The following is a 17,986-nucleotide window of genomic DNA, read 5'->3' as shown; positions in this document are numbered from 1 at the left end:
GCCAAACGTGCGTTTTTAAACAAAATTACAGAAAGCATTTGGTTTGTAAATGCGTTTGAAAAATAAAAATTGCAGTTCAAACCGTACGCACCGAACTATGATTTTACCAAAGCCTTTGCTGCATTTTTAAAATTTGTGTTTTTGTTAACTGCTATTTTTTCAAACTGCATGTTTTAAAACTAGTAAATGAAATGAACACGAAGATAGACACGAGATTTATATTTACAATAATAGAAATTTTAGATGAAATTGTTCATATTAGAACCGGGACAATCTTCAATGTGAAAGGATGAAAATGTATTTTAGGAAAGAAAAAAATAAGAGAGAAAAAAGAGTTTGGTTCTAAACCAGAAGGAAGTCAGACATTTTATCACTGGCTTTAGTGGGCCCGTTCAAGGAATAATTCCTAGCAAAGAAAAAAGAGAAACAAAGTAGAATAGAAATAAGAGTACCTGGTTCAGAGGAGAATATCCAATTACTTTGTCTCCTACCCACACCTTTTCATCCCCTCTTTTGGCAAAAAAGAAAAATGCTCACCAATTTTTGATGAAAGAATATTGATCCCTTGAATGATTTCCCACTTTCCTTTTGGTAAGACGGTTTATTTGGTAAGCATTTTTAAGTTCTTCCTATTGGTGAGAAGGAATAAACTATCCAAATCGATAGCAATTTTATTTATAATGAGCTACTTGATTCGCTATCGATTTGAATAGTTTATGAAAATTGGGCCACTCGCCACTTCAAATATAAACTTTTTTAACTTTTTATCTGTCCATCTATTTGCTACTATAGTTTGGGGTGGTTTATTCACCCCTTCTGTCACCTTAAGGGTAGTATTTGACCACCTAAAAAAGCTTGAGGGTGGTTCGGACACTCTTGAAAATTTGTGTGTTTTTTTTAAAAAAAAAATATTAATATTAATTACAAAATTTTATTTTTTTATTTTTTATTATTTTTGTCTTTTATTGAATGAGATACTTGTCGTCTTTTTATAGAAGGTATGACTTAGTGGAACGATTATAAATTTAATGAAAGGTAAACAGAATGATCTGTCGCTATTTGAATTCAAATCAACTCTTGTTCAAAAGAAAGAAACTAAAAAAAATAAAATCTAGAGCTAATTACATTGCAATGTGAGCCCAATTATAGAGACCAGCATTATTCTTCGTAGAAACATAAAAGGGCAACAAGCCGTGTGAGTTCCAAATCCTATTGACGATTTCAATGACACATGGCCGACACGCAGCCTCCATCTCAACCATCCATTTCCGAATGCCCTAAATCCAACCGCCCACCCCACCCCTTCTCTGCCTATAAAACCACCCTTCGACGCTTTCCGAACACTCCTTAAACGACCCCTTTGGAAAGAAATCGCGATTCCATTCCTCAGAGCTTTCCAGATTTCTAGAGAGAGAGAAAGCGCAAGAAAATCAATCACCCTCTCATTTCGCCTGAAAATTTAAAATTTTCTCGGTAAATAAAGATAAAACACGCTCGGAGATCTTTAATGATCGGAACATGGAGTAGAATAGGTTTCTAGGGTTTCGATCTGTGTTTGTTTGTTCGTTTGCCGCAAACGTTTCAATTTCGGATTCAGTTAATTAACGCACAAGGTATTTGAGAGGAATAGCGAAATATCTAGGGTTTTCTAGGGTTTGGTTTCGATTTAATTGGTGGAGAAACGATGAACGATCAGTCGCAGATTATGAATAAGCAGCCTCCGCAGATGATGAACCAGATGATGAGCCAGCCTCCGCCTCCTCAGATTCAGATGATGGCTCAGTCCCAGGCGCTGAGCCAGTCTCAGCAGCCGCAGATGATGATGCTGAATCGGAGCTACAACAATCAAGTATGGCCACAACAGGTGGCTTCGATGGATCATCCTAACAAGAAGTTCCAGAGCTCTTCTTCTTTGAAGCCGAATTATGTGATGACGGCCTCGAAGCCGTCGATGAAGCCTGGACGAGGCAATTGGAAGGGTAAGAAGGTTCCTGATAAGCGCAAGGACCTAAGGAGGATGGAGAAACCGATGTCCATGCCGATGTCAGTGCAGATGCCCAACACGGCGGTGATAAGCGGTCCGAGTAGCAGTGGAGGGTACAAACCCCCAACTCTTCAGGAATTGCAGTCACAGAATAGGCTGAAAGCCCGGAAATTCTACCCTAAGAAGAAATTTAACAACAATAGGTTCGCGCCTTACGCGCCTAGGAACACGACGTCGTTTATAATCAGGGCGAAGAAGGCGGGAGGGATTGCCGAGCTGGTGTCGCCGTGTGCTGTGACGCCTGCGGTGCTGCCAACTCCGATGTTCTCGCCGTCGAGGGAGGTGCTAGGGGATATGGCCAAGGAGGAGTGGGGTGTGGATGGGTATGGATCGATGAAAGGGTTGATTCGGCTGCGATCACCGGGTGGGAACGAGGACGAGGAGGAAGATGAGAATGGTGGGTCGAGTGAGAGTGATGTTGAGGAGCACGTGGAGGTGGAGAGGAGATTGGACCATGACTTGAGCCGATTTGAGATGATATACCCGAATTACAGTGGGGTTGAGTATAACAATGTGTTGGAGAATAGGGTGGATGATCAGGATTCACATATAGCGCAGTTAGAGGAGGAGAATTTGACGTTGAAGGAGAGGCTTTTCTTAATGGAGAGGGAGCTTGGGGACTTGAGGAGGAGGATGCTGTTTCTGGAGAGGCAGAGCCGGGTGGTGGAGGATGTGAATGAGGAGGTGGTGGAGAACGGTTCTGAAAACGAAAGCGAGGGCGGGTCGGATGCCCCTGCTATGATGGGTTGTGAGGTCAATTCGGAGATGGAGTATGTATCTGGAAACGGAGCCAGAGAGAGAAACGTTGATCATGACAATGATGGGGCCTCGGATACTGAGGGTGTAGGGGATGTTTCTATGGAAGAATTCGAAGAAAGGACAGAGTATGTTTCAAAACAAGTGGTTGCAGAAAAAAATGAGCCTAAGGATAAAGAAATTGGAAAGGAAAAAATGAGAGCTGAGTTTGTAAGAGATGAAGTCATTGCAGTGAAGGATGAGGCCAAGAATGAAGAAGCAAGGAATGATTTGGTACCAGATGGAGAAGTGATTGCGAAGGAAAATGAAGTCAAAGTTGAAACGGCGCAGAATGAATTTGTACCGGATGAAGTAATGGCAAAGGCAAGGGATGGGTTTGTACAAGACGGATGGGTTGCGGAGAAGGATCAGTCTAGGAATGAGGAACTGGGGAATGTGTGCTCAGAGAAGAGCATTGGCGACGGTGACTAATCTGTCCCGCGTTAATGTAAGTAGCTTCTCTGAACAGATATTTCTCGGGAACATATCACTTACTGTCGTTGATTTGTGAAACTTATGGATATATGAGATCTAAGTAGATGTAGGTTATTAGTTTTCTTGTTTTTCCTTATATTTTCAGTGGTTTGATGGGGAGATACAGAGTGAACCGGCATTGTTCTTTACATGTTGCCATCATTCCACGAAATAATCTGTTTGGTTAGGTTCTACTTTCTTAGTTCGTGTCCTTTTTCTGAAGGTGCAAAGCATAAATCTGTATGTTTGCATTTTATTAAATCTAAATTTGAAAAGATCCTGTGAATTTGTATGGTACAACTTGTGACTATTATGTACTGGTACTTTTTTTGGCTTAATGGTACGGGAGCGTTTTATTAGTGTATTTTCTGCTTGCTTTTACTATAAATATTCATCATATTTTGCTGAGGACTAACTTACCAAAAAAAAAATATTTTGTTGAGGACTAATCCGTTTATATTGAACAGAGACATCACTAGTCCTGTTCAACTCCTGGTGTGGGCTGATGTTCTGGTTTTCCGTATTGTTGATTCTTCTGTTTGATTGCTTTCAATTACTTGTCAATCAAATTGCTTTCTTCTATTCTATCTGTTAAGGAAGATCTTCCATGTTTGTTACTCTAAAAAGTTGTCTAGCCTTTTTGTTGGTTGAAGCATGAGGAACTTTAGGGTGGGTTTTTTCTTGTATAAACCATGGATTGTTCTTGAAAGTAGTTGTTAAAGTACTGCATTAATGTTGGTTGCTTGGTAAATTTCACTGAAGGATGTGGGGTTGGCTTGGGGGCAGGGGGTTTGCTAGCTGGTAAATTCAAATTTGTGAAAGAAGTGGATATCATTTGTAGCTCGTTCTTTTCTAGAGAGAGATTGAGGAACAAATTTTGAGATTCAGAAGTGATGGACCAGCTGCATATGTTTTGGAGTTCTTGTATATTTTCTTTTTTTAACATTTCCTTTTGTTTGATGCATCAACCGGATAGTGTGAGATATTGATTTGATCCCTTACTTTTTTGCTTATGTTGTGAGTTTTGCTTGGATTTGCTAGTGGGCAATAGTCCAAAGGGGCTTCCAAATATTTTATTATTGATTAAAGATTTCTGTACTTCATGTGTTGTTAGTCATGGATCATAGAATCAATTAAGGTATAATGCTGATAACTCACTCTTTTTGCTAAATTAGTGAAAGAAACTCTATTTATTGAACAATTATTGTTGAACTCTCTAATTCTTTTTCTTGAACTGTACAGTAATAGTCAAGCCATGCTTGATGCCACACACGGAAACACATAGGAGACAGTTTGAGTTGGTTTCTTCTCTTGTATATTTTTGTGTACTTGGACTCCACCAGCGAATGGTTTCCTTTTTTTTTGTTTAACGAAATTTTACTTAGGGATATGCAGAGACGAGCAAAGAATTACACATGAAAACTCACTTTAGTAGGTGAAATCCTCACGTGGTCCAATCAAAAGCTATTTTTTAAAATTTTCAAAATAGGTATATATCTATTAAGAATAAATTGTCAACTAGCCAATAGATAGTAAGATGATCATGTTAAAATCCAATTCAATCCTTCTATTTCTTTTGGCCAAAAAAAAAAAAGTTCTATTTCCTCACTTTCTTTAAGTGCTTTCACCTCTCTCCATCTGTAATCACTTTGAGAAATGAAATAGGAAAAGAAGAGATTTAACTATTTCTTTTCCGGAACACTTGCTTATTGATTTATTGGCTTCTAGGACCATAGACCAGCATTATGCATTTTGTGTCTGTGTGAGTGTGGGGTCTCTGTCTGGATATGCGTGCATCTTTTTGGGTTGCTGTGCACTATTGCTTGCACAACGAGGTAAATAAATCAATTAGAATGGGGTGAAGAATTGTCTCCTTAAATGAAGGTGGAAGTATGTTCAGATCCAATAAATCTTTATGCTAGCGAATAATTATTTTTACCTATCAATATGGAAAAACCTTGTGTAATGATGCCAATGTACTCCTTTTCAATCTTCTAATCTATGTGATGTGTAGTCATGAATATATTTTTGAAATGAATATATGATCTTTGTTTTAAGTCATCAAGAGGTTTTTGTGCGACTCCCACATTAGATTCTGTTTTTGTTTCTCTGGTACAATAGAAAAGATGTCAGATACATTGCGGAATCTTCTAACTTTTTTTTTTTTGTTTTTTTTGGTATCTGGGTTCAGAACTTGCATCATTCATTAATATACTTGTGTGTTAATTGGTGAAATTTAGAGTTAGAAATACATGGAAGGTTGTTACCTGATATCAAAAGGCACTGCCTGTAGGTGACCTGAACTCCGGAGAAGGTGGAACTGGGAGAATCAATAGAAGATCAATTCTCCAAGCTGCATTCTTCCCTGCCTGTGTAAACATGAGAATTGGGAAAGTAGGAGCTCGCCCAATGGCATATTGACTGCTTTTTATGTGCTCATACTTTTGGTGTTGATGCCATATGTAGAGTTGGTAAAAGTTGATGGTACATCATAAATAATGTTCTTTCCGTTGGTTGTTAGACCATTACTGCATCTACTATTCTTTTTCTTGCAGTAAATACTTGTGATCTAGGCAAACAACTTCTTGCTGCTAACCATGGTCCAGTCGTATTTCCCTTGGCAAGAGATATTGTCTGAAGAACGAAATTTGGAATCTCAAAAGGGGTGAATTCATTTGTAGTTCTATACAGGGAGATGCAGTTAAACATGTTCCTGTGGTCTCGTTATCTTGCTGGTTAGTTCTATTTGATGACCCACAATTATCATTGATTTTCAGAATGCAGCCAAATAAGTTCAAATCTCCAGCACACCACTCAGAGGATCTGGCAAAGAATTCAGGTCAAGTTTGGGGTCTATGCTGCATATGAAGTGAGGTATTGCACAAATTTCATTCTTCCCCCAGCTTTTGTTGAAGCATACTGTTGTGCTATATGGCTGTTTCATATCCTTTTTAGCCACGACTTTTTGTTCACTCTCTGAGCAACTTCCAGCCTTTGCACCATCAAGTACTTCCTCCCTTTGTAGCAAGTTGCAGGGTGAGGTCGTGGGTTCAACTCCAACCGGGTGCGTGTGTTAATCCTCACAGCCTTTGCTCTGTTGACCGTGTTTTGCGCTGTCTCTACTTAGAAGAGTATATAAATACTGTTATGCGCTTGACTCAAGTAATTGGCAGTTCCTTTAGTTGTCTCTTTGTGCTTTATTCTTTTTTCCTTGGCCGTTTATGTACTGACACCATGTTTGGTGCGATGTTTCCTGGATTAGGTATAATCTGTGGGTATTGTCACAGGATTGCCTGAAAACCCATTATTTTATATTAAATTCAAGACATTTGTTTTCTAATTGTGCTTTGTTTACCTCCCTCATGCTTGGTAAATTTGAAACTAGAACTCAGCCATCCATCTTTTACAGATTTTGTCAAGCCACATATGGCCAACTCTATTATCAATTGCTCGTGGAAAAGATTAGCAAGTTGTGAATCAGTTCTTCCATGAGCCTCCAAAGATTCATTATCATATTACGCGAGACACCCAAAAAGCAAAGGCAAAAAGGCCACAATATTTCACACTGAACAAAGACGGTCAATATCATTTATTCTAGATCAAAAAGAGACTGGAGATGTAGAAGAACCAAATGGGTAAATTCAATGATGTTTATACGTTGAAAAGGAGGTAAAAAAAGATGCAAGGAGATTCTAGATAACTCACATTTATATACATACACACATCATACATAAATATTTCGAAAGGCTTCTTTTTTTGTTTTTTTTTTTTTATTTTTTTCGCTAGACTGGACAGGCAGTAAGAACAAATATTTTTACTCTAATATTTCTTTCTTCAGAGGCAAGAAATCCATTTATGGACAGTAGATGTACAAAGCAAATGATTATAAATTCTTTTTGTCAATCCAACAGCGTTTTATTTCTGCTTTGATCCCTCCATCCTCAAATGCACAAAAATAATATTATTATAGCCCCGGGTGATTCTGATCTTATCATCATCATATCTGCAATGTAAAATTCATTTTGCATAAGCTTCTAGTTGGCCAACAATTTATAATAGTATGTAGCTATAAACAAACAGAAAATGCGGTCATATTGAAAGAATGATCTTACAGTAGCTCCAGGTTAAACTTCCTTTCCATCTCAATAGGATATCCAAATGGGCCTCCAATTATTGCTGCATCATCCATTGTAATTTCATATATGTTGTTGCCAGATTTCCTACCACCAAGTGACACAGCATGAAAATCATATTCAACTGAGATACCAAACATCCCAAAATTACTCATGCCAAAAATTATCTAACAAGCCATAAACAATTTTACTTGAAATTCATATTGGATTATAACAGCTGAAGACCCTAGTTTCAAATGTGCATGGGTTACACAGTTCCGCTTGTTACTGCTTTATAGATTTTATTTTATTTTTTATTTTTATAAAGTGTTACGATGTGATATAAAGGTAGAAAAATAATTTTGAGTACTTTGCGTTTTGAATTGTTTATTATTAATATTTTTGTTTTGAAAATAAAAAACAAAAGGGAAATTGAAAAAAGTGTTATCAAACAAAGCCAGTACATTGTGCTATAGTTTGCTTTGTGGAAAACCTCAAAGGGATCAACCCAATTTGTATTATTTGACAACAATTAAAATTTTTAGTATATATAGTCAATGTAACTTTTGCATGTGTGACTAAGATAGTAACAAATAATTCAAAAAGGGGGTTCCTCTATATAAATATGATCTAATTTCCTAACCATGCATTACACTATAAAAGCTTTTCTTCATGATGTCCAAATGAATGGAAAATTAAAAGAAGTGAGAAACTTACACAAATCTTCCAATCATGGAGAATCTGACCCCCAGCAAGATGTCGACCACAAACTTTATTTGTCCATTCTTGACAATCTATAAGAATAACAATTTAAGATTAAGAAACTGATTAATCAACTAATAAAACCCCACTACATAATCTGTAAAGTTGACTGAAAGCTCTCTACTAATACTCACCTGAATGCCCATAAGCCCATTGCCAGCATTCTCTAACCAACTATCTGTCTCTACCTACACAAGGATTGAAATCATGAGTTCAGTTAAGAAATGGAAGACTAGTAAAAACTGTAAGAAAAGTTTGTCACGCACTTGGACTATTCAATTGAAATGAGAAATAAAAGACGGAGAGTAGGCTCAAACTCATGAGCTTTGCTCTGATACTACGGTAAATTATCACATAGTCATTGTTGCTTTTACAGCCATCTTCAGGAATTTCTTGTGTTGCTGAATATATTAAATAAAATGCTAATTATCTTCAGAAAACTACCTGTGAACTCCATATCATTGCCCATTCACCCTCTTGTAGTTCTTTTTCGTCTCTATTTAGATTTTGTTGCAAGGAGATAAGCTCATCGATTGCCTGCCAAAGTAATAGGAAATGATATGACATGTTGGTAGGGAGAAAACCAAGTCAGCAATAAAAGCAACACTTTCTTCAATTTCTTTCACCTCTCTAATTCCTGCACCCGTGGAAATGGCTGATAGCAATCTTTGCCTTGGTTCAGTTTTCTTTTGCAGGACAAATGTGGTGCCCTGCACTACAGAGACATTGCTGGATATCCTTAGCAAATCAAAGGGCGGAACCAGAAGTTTGAGTGAGGGGACGAAAAAAAAAAAACTAATTTTTAAGGGTCTACCTCATAAAAAAAATATAATTTTAAATGAATGTTTAAATTTTTAAGCCCCCAATTTTGTACTAAATTTGCTTTTGAAATAAATTTGGTTCATAACAAAAAGATAAAATATAAAGGTTTTTATTTATTTATTATTATTATTATTATAAAACTTTTAAGGCATGAAAAATAAGTTTTTACCTCTTAACTAACCATTTTATTATTATTGGTAGAAAAATAAAATAAACAAGAAGGTTGAAAAAGCCTTTAAGTTATAATTTTTCAGAATCTTTTCACACTGCACGTCTTATTCAAATATAATAAGCAAAAGACAACTGCTTTTCATACTGCACAAGAAGTGCAACCTTGTCCCTAATATAATAAGCAAAAAAAACTTTGAGGGGACGAAATAGTAATTTGGAGGGATAAAAAGTAAAATATGAAGGATAATAGTGAAGTTTTGAAAAAGTTTGGGGGGACACTCGTTCCCCAATAGTGTATTAAGTCCGCCTCTGGTTTTGGCTATATCTTTTAATATGGTGAATTTAAGCTATGTAAATCACCCACTATTTCAAAAGCCTAAGACCAACATCAACTCAACGGCTTAAGTATGAACCAATAAAGTCCCATTTACCTTATTTCCTCTTGAGATACGAAGGTCTCCAGAAGGGGACAAGTATGTGGTGTCTAACCAACCCTTTGCCTCATCTCCTAGAAGCCTAAATGGCACTGGATATGGAACCTTAAATGGTAAAAATCTAAACGAAAAGGCTGCTCGATCAAACTGGAATAGTATTCGTTTACCATCTTTAATTGATGCTGCTGCCTGTGTGGAAACAAAAGATCATTCATGATTTAAGAGAGAGAGAGAGAGAGAGAGAGAGAGAGAGGAAAGTCAAATTATGTACAAACGAAAATCACAATATTTCAAGTATAAACAATCAGTTTGCAGGTTGAATGAAATTGAGACTTGAGAATATCAAAAAATTTCAAAACTGCATATTTATTATGAAGCCTAGGAGTATCACAGTTCTTATTGCAAGTCTCTTACAAACATATTGGGGCGAAAAAACCCTTAATAGGCCTCATTCCATTTCACATCTATTTACAATATGCCACCGTCCACTCACCTAATGACACATATTCATATCAATTTGACTCTCTTAAATAGAAGAGGAGATGACAAGGAGTCTTTTCTCCTTCCTAGATGGTCACTCTCGCAGAGACCTGGAGAGAGATACACGTATCTCTCCCTCTTGTGTGAGTTTCACAACCCTTGTCCCTTTCTCTCTCTCTCATATGTTTTTGTCTCTCTGACGACTCTCTCTTCCTCTCATTTTTCTCATACCTCTCTCAACATACACTGATTCATTGATAACTAGGACCAAAGACTTTTTGACCTTACTTTGTTTTGCAGGAACCTCATTGCGTCCATTCACAGCATAGCCATGAAGAAAATTGCTGGGGTAGCAAACTCTTGAACCTAAAAACGTACAAACAAAACTGACGCGACACTTACCACGTTAATTACTAAAATGTGGATTGTCAAATAACAATTCAAGTGACACTTATGACGTCAGTTACTAAAATATAAATTGTCACATGATACTCGTTTTCACAAAAGATAATAAAATATGTAGTATTCCAAGCATTTTCATTTACTTCCATGACCAACAATAAGATAGAATTTCCATAATTCTTGCTGGAAAGGCATTACTAGCTAAATTGATGTAACAACATTAGTAAATATAACAGCTAAGATACTGAAGTCATACCTCTACTTTTAGCTCACCTATTGCATCAGAAAACTTTATGATATTGGATACACGTGGATCATTTGTCTGAAGATAAATCTCTTGAAACACGCTGAAGAAGTCAACCCCCACAAATGTTCTCTACAATTACATACGTATGAACACAAATTTATTATCTTAATTGTTAAACTACTAATCAAAATTATTAAGATATCTGTTCAATTTTTTAGATAAGTAGTGATTTAACCTTATATCATAACAAAGTTTTTAAGTTTAAACTCTGATTTTACAGTTTTCTCCAATTTAAATTAGTATATAATCAGATCAGGGCATTTGAGAGGCAGGCACTCAAAAGACTGACCTGAATTGGAGATGCTGTTTGAGGTCTTGTTGTAAACATTAACTGCCATCGACCTTCAATCAAACTAGAGCTTGTCTGCAAATGATCAAGGCATAGTCAATTCTATTGAATAATTAGTAGTAGTACAAGATATAATTATCTTCTATACCCAGAAACAGAGTGGTAGCAAATAACCCTTCCCCCCATTTTAGAGTACAAATAGCATGTGCCAAAATTTACAACTAGAACTCTCGAGAATTACATATAAGTCTAGTCTTACTTATTAAAGAACTAATGTAAAACTTAACACTAATAAATACATTTATAATCCACTCATTTAATCGGGCAATCCACCCACCCAATACATGGGACTAACTTTTTAAGATGTCACAACTGTAACAACATTTATTGGTTTTCAACCCTTATGGGCCTAGTAATACTAAGAAAAGAGGATAAAGATTTTCAATAATTTTGCTGTTTGAATTGTTCCTATCTATTTGAGCAGATTTCGGGCAGTCCACCCACCTGCTTGGACAGATAAATCTCGTAGATACTTTCTCACATTTATTGTCGGAATTGCTAGCAAATCCCAACAATATGGATCAAATCCCAAAAATGACATCTTGAATTTAGTACAAAACAGAACAAGAACAACAGAAAGTGATTTAATTTAAGATAGATTACAACACACCGGTTCAGGCACACCTTCTAAACCTTCCAGAACTTGCACGGCACGCTCAACATCCTACAAAAATTCTTCCATACTATCAAAAATGAAAAAAATAAAATAAAAGAAAAACGTGTATATATATGGAATTTTGTAAGCAATTTACAGTGAGTTGCTGAGGAGAAGCAGAGCGGCCTCGGCCTTGGATCCCAATAAGCGATTCAATGAGCTTGTTTTCTGGTTCAGTGAATGCAATTTGTTGCTGTTCGTCCACCAGATTTGACCCACGAACAGAAACATCTCTTCTACTGCGAGAGAACTCTAAAAGCTTTGGACTTTTGTAGCGGAGGGTTGTTGGAGTGAATATTGGTGAGAATGTGGGTGTTGGGTTCCATTGATATGTTCCAAGATTTGTTGTGTACACTTTCAGAGCCATAACACACAGAAAGAGGAAGAAGAAGACGAAGATCGTTTGGTTTGCTAGCTTCAGCTCTGTGGTATACAGTTAAAACCGTTGGATTATCTTAGTAAAGGTGTTGCTTACGTGGAGAGTTGTGGATCAGACACGTGTGTTATCTATATATCCTTCCGGGTTTAGAGTCTTGGCGCCAGTTGGGGGGAAGTTCATGGGCTGGGTTGGGTCGGCTCTTGCTGTGCAAAACCTCTCTCTGATGGGCCAAGGCCTTCTCGGGCTATATATAGAGACTCAAACTCTTCTGGGGGTTTAGGTTGAAAACGACGTATATTGTTTAAGTGCGCTAGAGAGAAGTTATAAATAAAATCTAGCAAAGCTTCAAAATGATTCTAGCGATTTGCGCTATCATCCCAAAAAAAAAAACTAATTAATTTCGAGTTTTTCTTAATTAATCACTTATAAAGCTCAATATGAGAACGGGATGTTAAAAACTTTCCTCCTTAAACTCTTGAAGTATATATCACATGGTATTACTAGCTAGGTGTGACTCTGATACTATTTGTGACGACCTAGAGAAAGCACTAATCACATATTGTGTTATCACCTCAAATTGACTAGTCATTTTATAATAATAGTGCATATATGTGATTAGCGTTTTTCTTAAATCGTTACACTCTTGATCCAAAGGTTTGGGACAAATTAGCTATATTGGTCCAAGAGGACCAAGATTCATGAAAGACTCAAGTTACTCTAAGATCGCTTTGAACTCCCTCCCTATGAGAGCCAAATTAGGAGGATTTATTCAGCTGCAGGAAGAAGATATGTCGAAGCATTCTCATTCCATCTCTTCTCATGTCATTGTGGTTCCATTGAGTGACACTTATCGCCCTTAATTAGTTGTTCTTTTTCTTGTTTTTTGCTTATGTCTCCTTGTAGTTTCTTTTATTATTGTTGCCTTACATCTCCCCAACCACCATATATATATATATATATATATATATATATATATATGGTAAAGCATTCCTTCAGACTCCTCTTGATTATACTAATATTGGCTGCTATAATATATAACTAAGATAGAATATTCCTTGATTAATATGCTTCCTACATGTAACTATCTTATAACACCCATGTAGTAGTAATTAAGCATGCATATGTTAGGAAAAGTTAAGACATTAAGGTAATTGCAGATTGTTGGTGTACACCTGGTGTGACGTCCCACATTGCCTGGGTATGGAGATGAGAATATGCTTAAATTTATACTATACCCTTAATGACAACAACGCGTTTTAAAGCCGTGATAGTCATGATCCCATTAGAACTTTGTAGTTAAGCGTGCTTCTACTAGACTAACTAGGATGGGTGACCTCCTGGGAAGTCTGATTCGAGGGGAGCCAAAAGCGGACAATATTGTGTGTCATTGGGGTGGGATGTTACACCTGGGATGTGCATGTTCAATTAATTTAAATCTAACTTTTTAAAAGCAAAAAGGTAATTAATTAGTGCAATCTTTGAAGGATTATATATGCATGCCAGTATCTGACCTCTTGGGTCCTTATTATATACCTAATGGCGGTGAAGCAACATATTCACTTTTATGTTTTGTAATTTGCCACAATGAAGGGACATATATAGCTAGCTAAAGATCAACATCAACTAGCAACTGCTTTACTTTTTAATGATGAAATGCTAATTCCTTGGCAAGGGCAGTTAATTCCTCTGTCTTCTTGTGCCATTGTACATAAAACACAAGCTAATTAAGAATGCCATGCATCCTAACGCAGCTTTTTCACCTTTCTTCGTGTGTATGCACAAGATACAAGTCATGCCCCGGCTTGTAAGAATCATTTGTTAGATTGATAGGGCTTTTGACCATCTCAACCGAAAACTAATTGGTGCCTATTAGTGAGAGAAGCCAAATCTTTTTATGACATTTAAAATCGCATTCTACAAAGCATTTTTTGAGAACCGCCCATGTGAACAAAATGACGACATTGCACCTCAACATTATCGATGCAGCATATATAGGTTTAGTGGATCACAAAAACTACGACACTATATACTAACGACTCTTCCCAAAACCAAGAATATATCAAATTAAGGATTTGAGGTAAGATATTGTCTAGGTCACATATGACAGCTAACACATTGCCTCACATGCAGCACTCATATGATGAGTCATTCAATCAAAATGTCAACCCCAATATAATAATCAAACCAATAACTCTAATTGGGTATTAAGAAAAACATCCTAAAAGTTTAGTAACTTTCATTTAACAATGTGAGACAAGATATGGTTAAAGCACTAAAATTGATGGGCATAAATGAGAACCCAACCATCTGTCTAAGACACCATTATGATAATACAAACAAAATTTAAATGTTAAACATATTCTTAATGCCCTCATAACCAAATCGTGCACGTAAGTGGCCGCAGCAAAAAGCTTTGTCTTTTCTGATCCTCAAGCACTAATGTTTCTGAGTGTGTTTTGATTCATTAACTTAATTGCATGAGGAGAGCTTATTAATTCTCTATGCAATCTGATGAGTATGAAACCACCACTCTTTCAATTTATATATTTAACTCCAACGTCGGTAATATTAAAACTATGTACACTAATCTGAGATATATTTAAGAATCAAGATCATTTGAATTCAGGCAAACATTCTGCAGCCGCCATACATCACCAACTAGCTAGCACTAAACTATAAAGCAACGACGCCGTATGTAAATCATATTATATATATAATAATAGGTTATAAAATTGCTAATGCTCTTGTGTTCTCACCTATAAATTAAGCCTGCAAGATTTTGCATGCATTGAAGAAGCCTATTGCAAAATAACCATGAAGAAGTCTAATAGCTTTTGTTGTCATTGTTTGATTATGGTTTTCTTTACTTGTTTTCTTCCTGCAAGCTCTCAACTAACTTCAGATTTTTACAAAACGACATGTCCAAATCTTCTTCGTATTGTCCGGGGAGAGGTGCAAAAAGCTATCAAGGCTGAAACGCGAATGGCTGCTTCTTTGCTTCGGCTTCACTTCCATGATTGCTTTGTAAATGTACGTGAGTTTATTCAAAAATTATTAATTCCTTTAAAATATGTCACAAATTAATATTTTGTCACACTTTTCTTCATAGGGTTGCGATGCATCGATACTTTTGGACGGAAGCGATGGTGAGAAGTTCGCCTTTCCTAACGTGAACTCGGCTAGAGGATTTGAAGTTGTGGATCAAATCAAAAGCTCAGTGGAGAGTGCATGCAGTGGTGTTGTATCTTGTGCTGATATACTAGCCATTGCTGCTCGAGATTCTGTGCTCTTAGTATGTTTAAATCTTAGATAATGAAATTTATCTCTTCTTATTAGTTTAAATTTTTTAGGCCAGGTAAGTGTTAATTTAACGTAAAATACACTTTTGATATCTGAAAGCAACTCCAAAAGAGAATGCATGAAATGGTTTTTTGTTTTTTGAAGAAGAAGACTAGAAATCGGTCTAGCAAATATTATCTTTCAACATTAAAAATACCATTTATCCTAAAAATTTTAAGTTTTTAAGATAACTAGATATTTAACATGTATAGTATCAGAGCAAAGATCTTAACTTCACAATTTACCCTTAAATATTCTACTTGTTGGGTTTTCTTTGTTGAGAAAGAGTTTGAATCTACATGTGAGTTCCTTAGTATTAGAATATTAATTTAAATGATTAAATCTATAATTTCATATTTAGTTAACATTTTCTATAATGGTTTGCAGAGTGGAGGAAAGACATGGCCGGTTGTATTGGGTAGAAGAGATGGACTAGTGTCGAACCAAACTGGAGCAAACAGTGCGCTTCCTGGTCCAACCGAGACACTAGGCAATATCACTGCCAAGTTTGCGAATGTTGGCCTCAATATCACAGATGTGGTGTCCTTATCAGGTGCAAAAGTTTCACATAAATTAATCACACTTCAAATTTCACTACCATTACATACCATCTATGCAAAATTAAGTAGAAATATTGCCTGCTTCTTCAAGAAGTAGATGTCTCTCAAAGTCACCAATTAAGCTGAAATGGCCTTAATTCATAAGAGTTAAGAAAACAATAGTCACATATGTAATATCGCTTTAAGACAATTGTTTTTGTTATGCACAACAATGATAAATATATAATATGGAAACGAAAAGAGAGAACAAGAGAAAATCGAGACACAGATTTACATGGTTCAACAATGTGCCTACATTTACAGAAGAGTACGGCTATAGTTTTTTACTATATCAATATTTTAGGGTTACGCTCCGCTCCGACAACTAGCCAACCATACTAGTATTTCAGTATTACTCTTTATGGGTGAAAGAATATGGGCCACTTATTCCAACAATGATTAAAGCTCTCTAGAAATCCATCTAATGCATGACTACATTTTTGGGAAATCCATTTATTATGAGACTAACTTTTTGGGATGTCGAATGCGAGTATTGTGTAGGAGGACATACAATTGGACAAGCAAGGTGCATCACCTTCAGCAATAGGTTGTCTCCTGCAGACAGTACAATGGATGCAAGCATGATGTCCGAATTGCAAACTTTGTGCAATTCGAGTAGTGATGGAAACAAGACAGCACCCTTTGACAGAAACTCAGTCGATGCATTCGACAACCATTACTTTCAGAACTTGCTCAGTGCGAAGGGGCTTCTTAGTTCCGATCAAATTCTGTTCTCTAGTGATGGGGCCACTACGACAACCAAAAGTTTGGTCCAAAGCTATAGCAATAATTTTGATCTTTTCATGGCTGACTTTGCCAATTCCATGATCAAGATGGGGAATATAAGTCCACTCACTGGCTCAAGCGGAGAGATCCGCAAGAACTGCAGGGTAGTGAATTCATAAACTGCTGCTAGCTTGCTGCATGCAAGTGTAGTCATGATGTATCATGAAGATACTTATTTTAAGCTTCTATATTGTGGGTTTTTAGTTTTTTTTTTTTTTTTGGGTGGGGGATTAAATAAAATATGTAATCAATATATATATATATATATATATATATAGTTGGACTTGTATATTTAAATAATTTGGTAATAGCTAATTATATATCAGTGTGATTTAAAGTCTGTCTATTGCTAGATTTAAACGAAATAAGTAAAGTTATATATCTTCTTCATATATAGCATGTGTAAATAAATTGTTTCAAGCCAGCTTGAAACATACATCCTTGAATGACAAAGAATTTGCAACACTCAAAAGGATTGGACAACCTGTTAAAAATGACAACGATGAAAAACGATATTGTGTATCTATTAATTTATATTTATTGGTGACATTGTTATCGATTTTGCCATTTGTGACAGCTATTATTAAAAGAGCTTTTTCAGTAATATTGCGAATGAGAGATAAATGGATGGATGATTGTTTGGTTAAGTATATTGAAAATGATATATTTATGACTATCAGCAACGAAAAAATTATTTAGTGATTTCAAAATATAAAAACTCACCAAGAACAACTGGATAATTAATGCTACAAGTTATATTTGTATATTTTAAAAAATAATTAAATTTTGTTAAGTTCTTATTTATTCCGTTAGTTATACTATTTAATATTTTTAATCAATTTTTGTGCAACTTTATCTTTTAATCTTACCCAAAAGAACCAAAACCCTAACCAACAAGGGTTCTCTCATGGTGTCCCAAACTTTTTTTTTAAAAAAAAACAAAGAAATAAAGGAAAATGAAAAAGGCTTTGTGAAGACAAGAAGAAAAGAACATTACTCATTCCACCACTTTTAATTACTTCTAAACATGCTCACTCACCATAATCATCCATATATATTTCAAACACATGTTTTCT

The 17,986-nt window shown here is 36.0% G+C and overlaps 3 protein-coding genes across 5 annotated transcripts; 2 read left to right on the top strand and 1 right to left on the bottom strand.

Moving 5' to 3' along the window:
- The first annotated feature begins 1,277 nt into the window (after positions 1-1,277).
- On the top strand, positions 1,278-6,653 carry LOC132163718 (uncharacterized). 3 transcript variants are annotated; one of them, XR_009438325.1, is made up of 3 exons: positions 1,278-3,287; positions 5,607-5,784; positions 5,869-6,653. XR_009438325.1 is itself a non-coding variant. In XM_059574090.1 (2 exons), exon 1 carries the CDS (start codon positions 1,685-1,687, stop codon positions 3,269-3,271), a length of 1,587 nt encoding a protein of 528 aa, XP_059430073.1. In that variant the 5' UTR covers positions 1,278-1,684; the 3' UTR covers positions 3,272-3,287; positions 5,607-6,653. The 3 variants fall into 3 exon arrangements, 1 of the variants encoding a protein (XP_059430073.1); XR_009438326.1 differs by having other exon boundaries at positions 5,607-6,187; positions 6,305-6,653; XM_059574090.1 differs by having other exon boundaries at positions 5,607-6,653.
- Positions 6,654-7,101: 448 nt separating this feature from the next.
- On the bottom strand, positions 7,102-12,213 carry LOC132163719 (probable plastid-lipid-associated protein 12, chloroplastic). The gene is made up of 11 exons (XM_059574091.1): positions 11,905-12,213; positions 11,763-11,816; positions 11,093-11,167; positions 10,753-10,872; positions 9,612-9,803; positions 8,814-8,897; positions 8,632-8,724; positions 8,322-8,375; positions 8,143-8,219; positions 7,426-7,533; positions 7,102-7,316 (listed from the first exon to the last, which is right to left on the bottom strand). Exons 1-11 carry the CDS (start codon positions 12,172-12,174, stop codon positions 7,229-7,231), a joined length of 1,215 nt encoding a protein of 404 aa, XP_059430074.1. The 5' UTR covers positions 12,175-12,213; the 3' UTR covers positions 7,102-7,228.
- A 2,787-nt stretch (positions 12,214-15,000) lies between these two features.
- Positions 15,001-17,029, top strand: LOC132164484 (peroxidase N). Its single transcript, XM_059575004.1, has 4 exons — positions 15,001-15,216; positions 15,296-15,478; positions 15,913-16,078; positions 16,626-17,029. Exons 1-4 carry the CDS (start codon positions 15,001-15,003, stop codon positions 17,027-17,029), a joined length of 969 nt encoding a protein of 322 aa, XP_059430987.1.
- The last annotated feature ends 957 nt before the right edge of the window (positions 17,030-17,986 follow it).

The sequence above is a fragment of the Corylus avellana genome, chromosome ca10 (genome assembly GCF_901000735.1).
Source record: "Corylus avellana chromosome ca10, CavTom2PMs-1.0".
NCBI lineage: Eukaryota > Viridiplantae > Streptophyta > Magnoliopsida > Fagales > Betulaceae > Corylus > Corylus avellana.
This window is presented reverse-complemented; position numbering and strand designations above follow the sequence as displayed.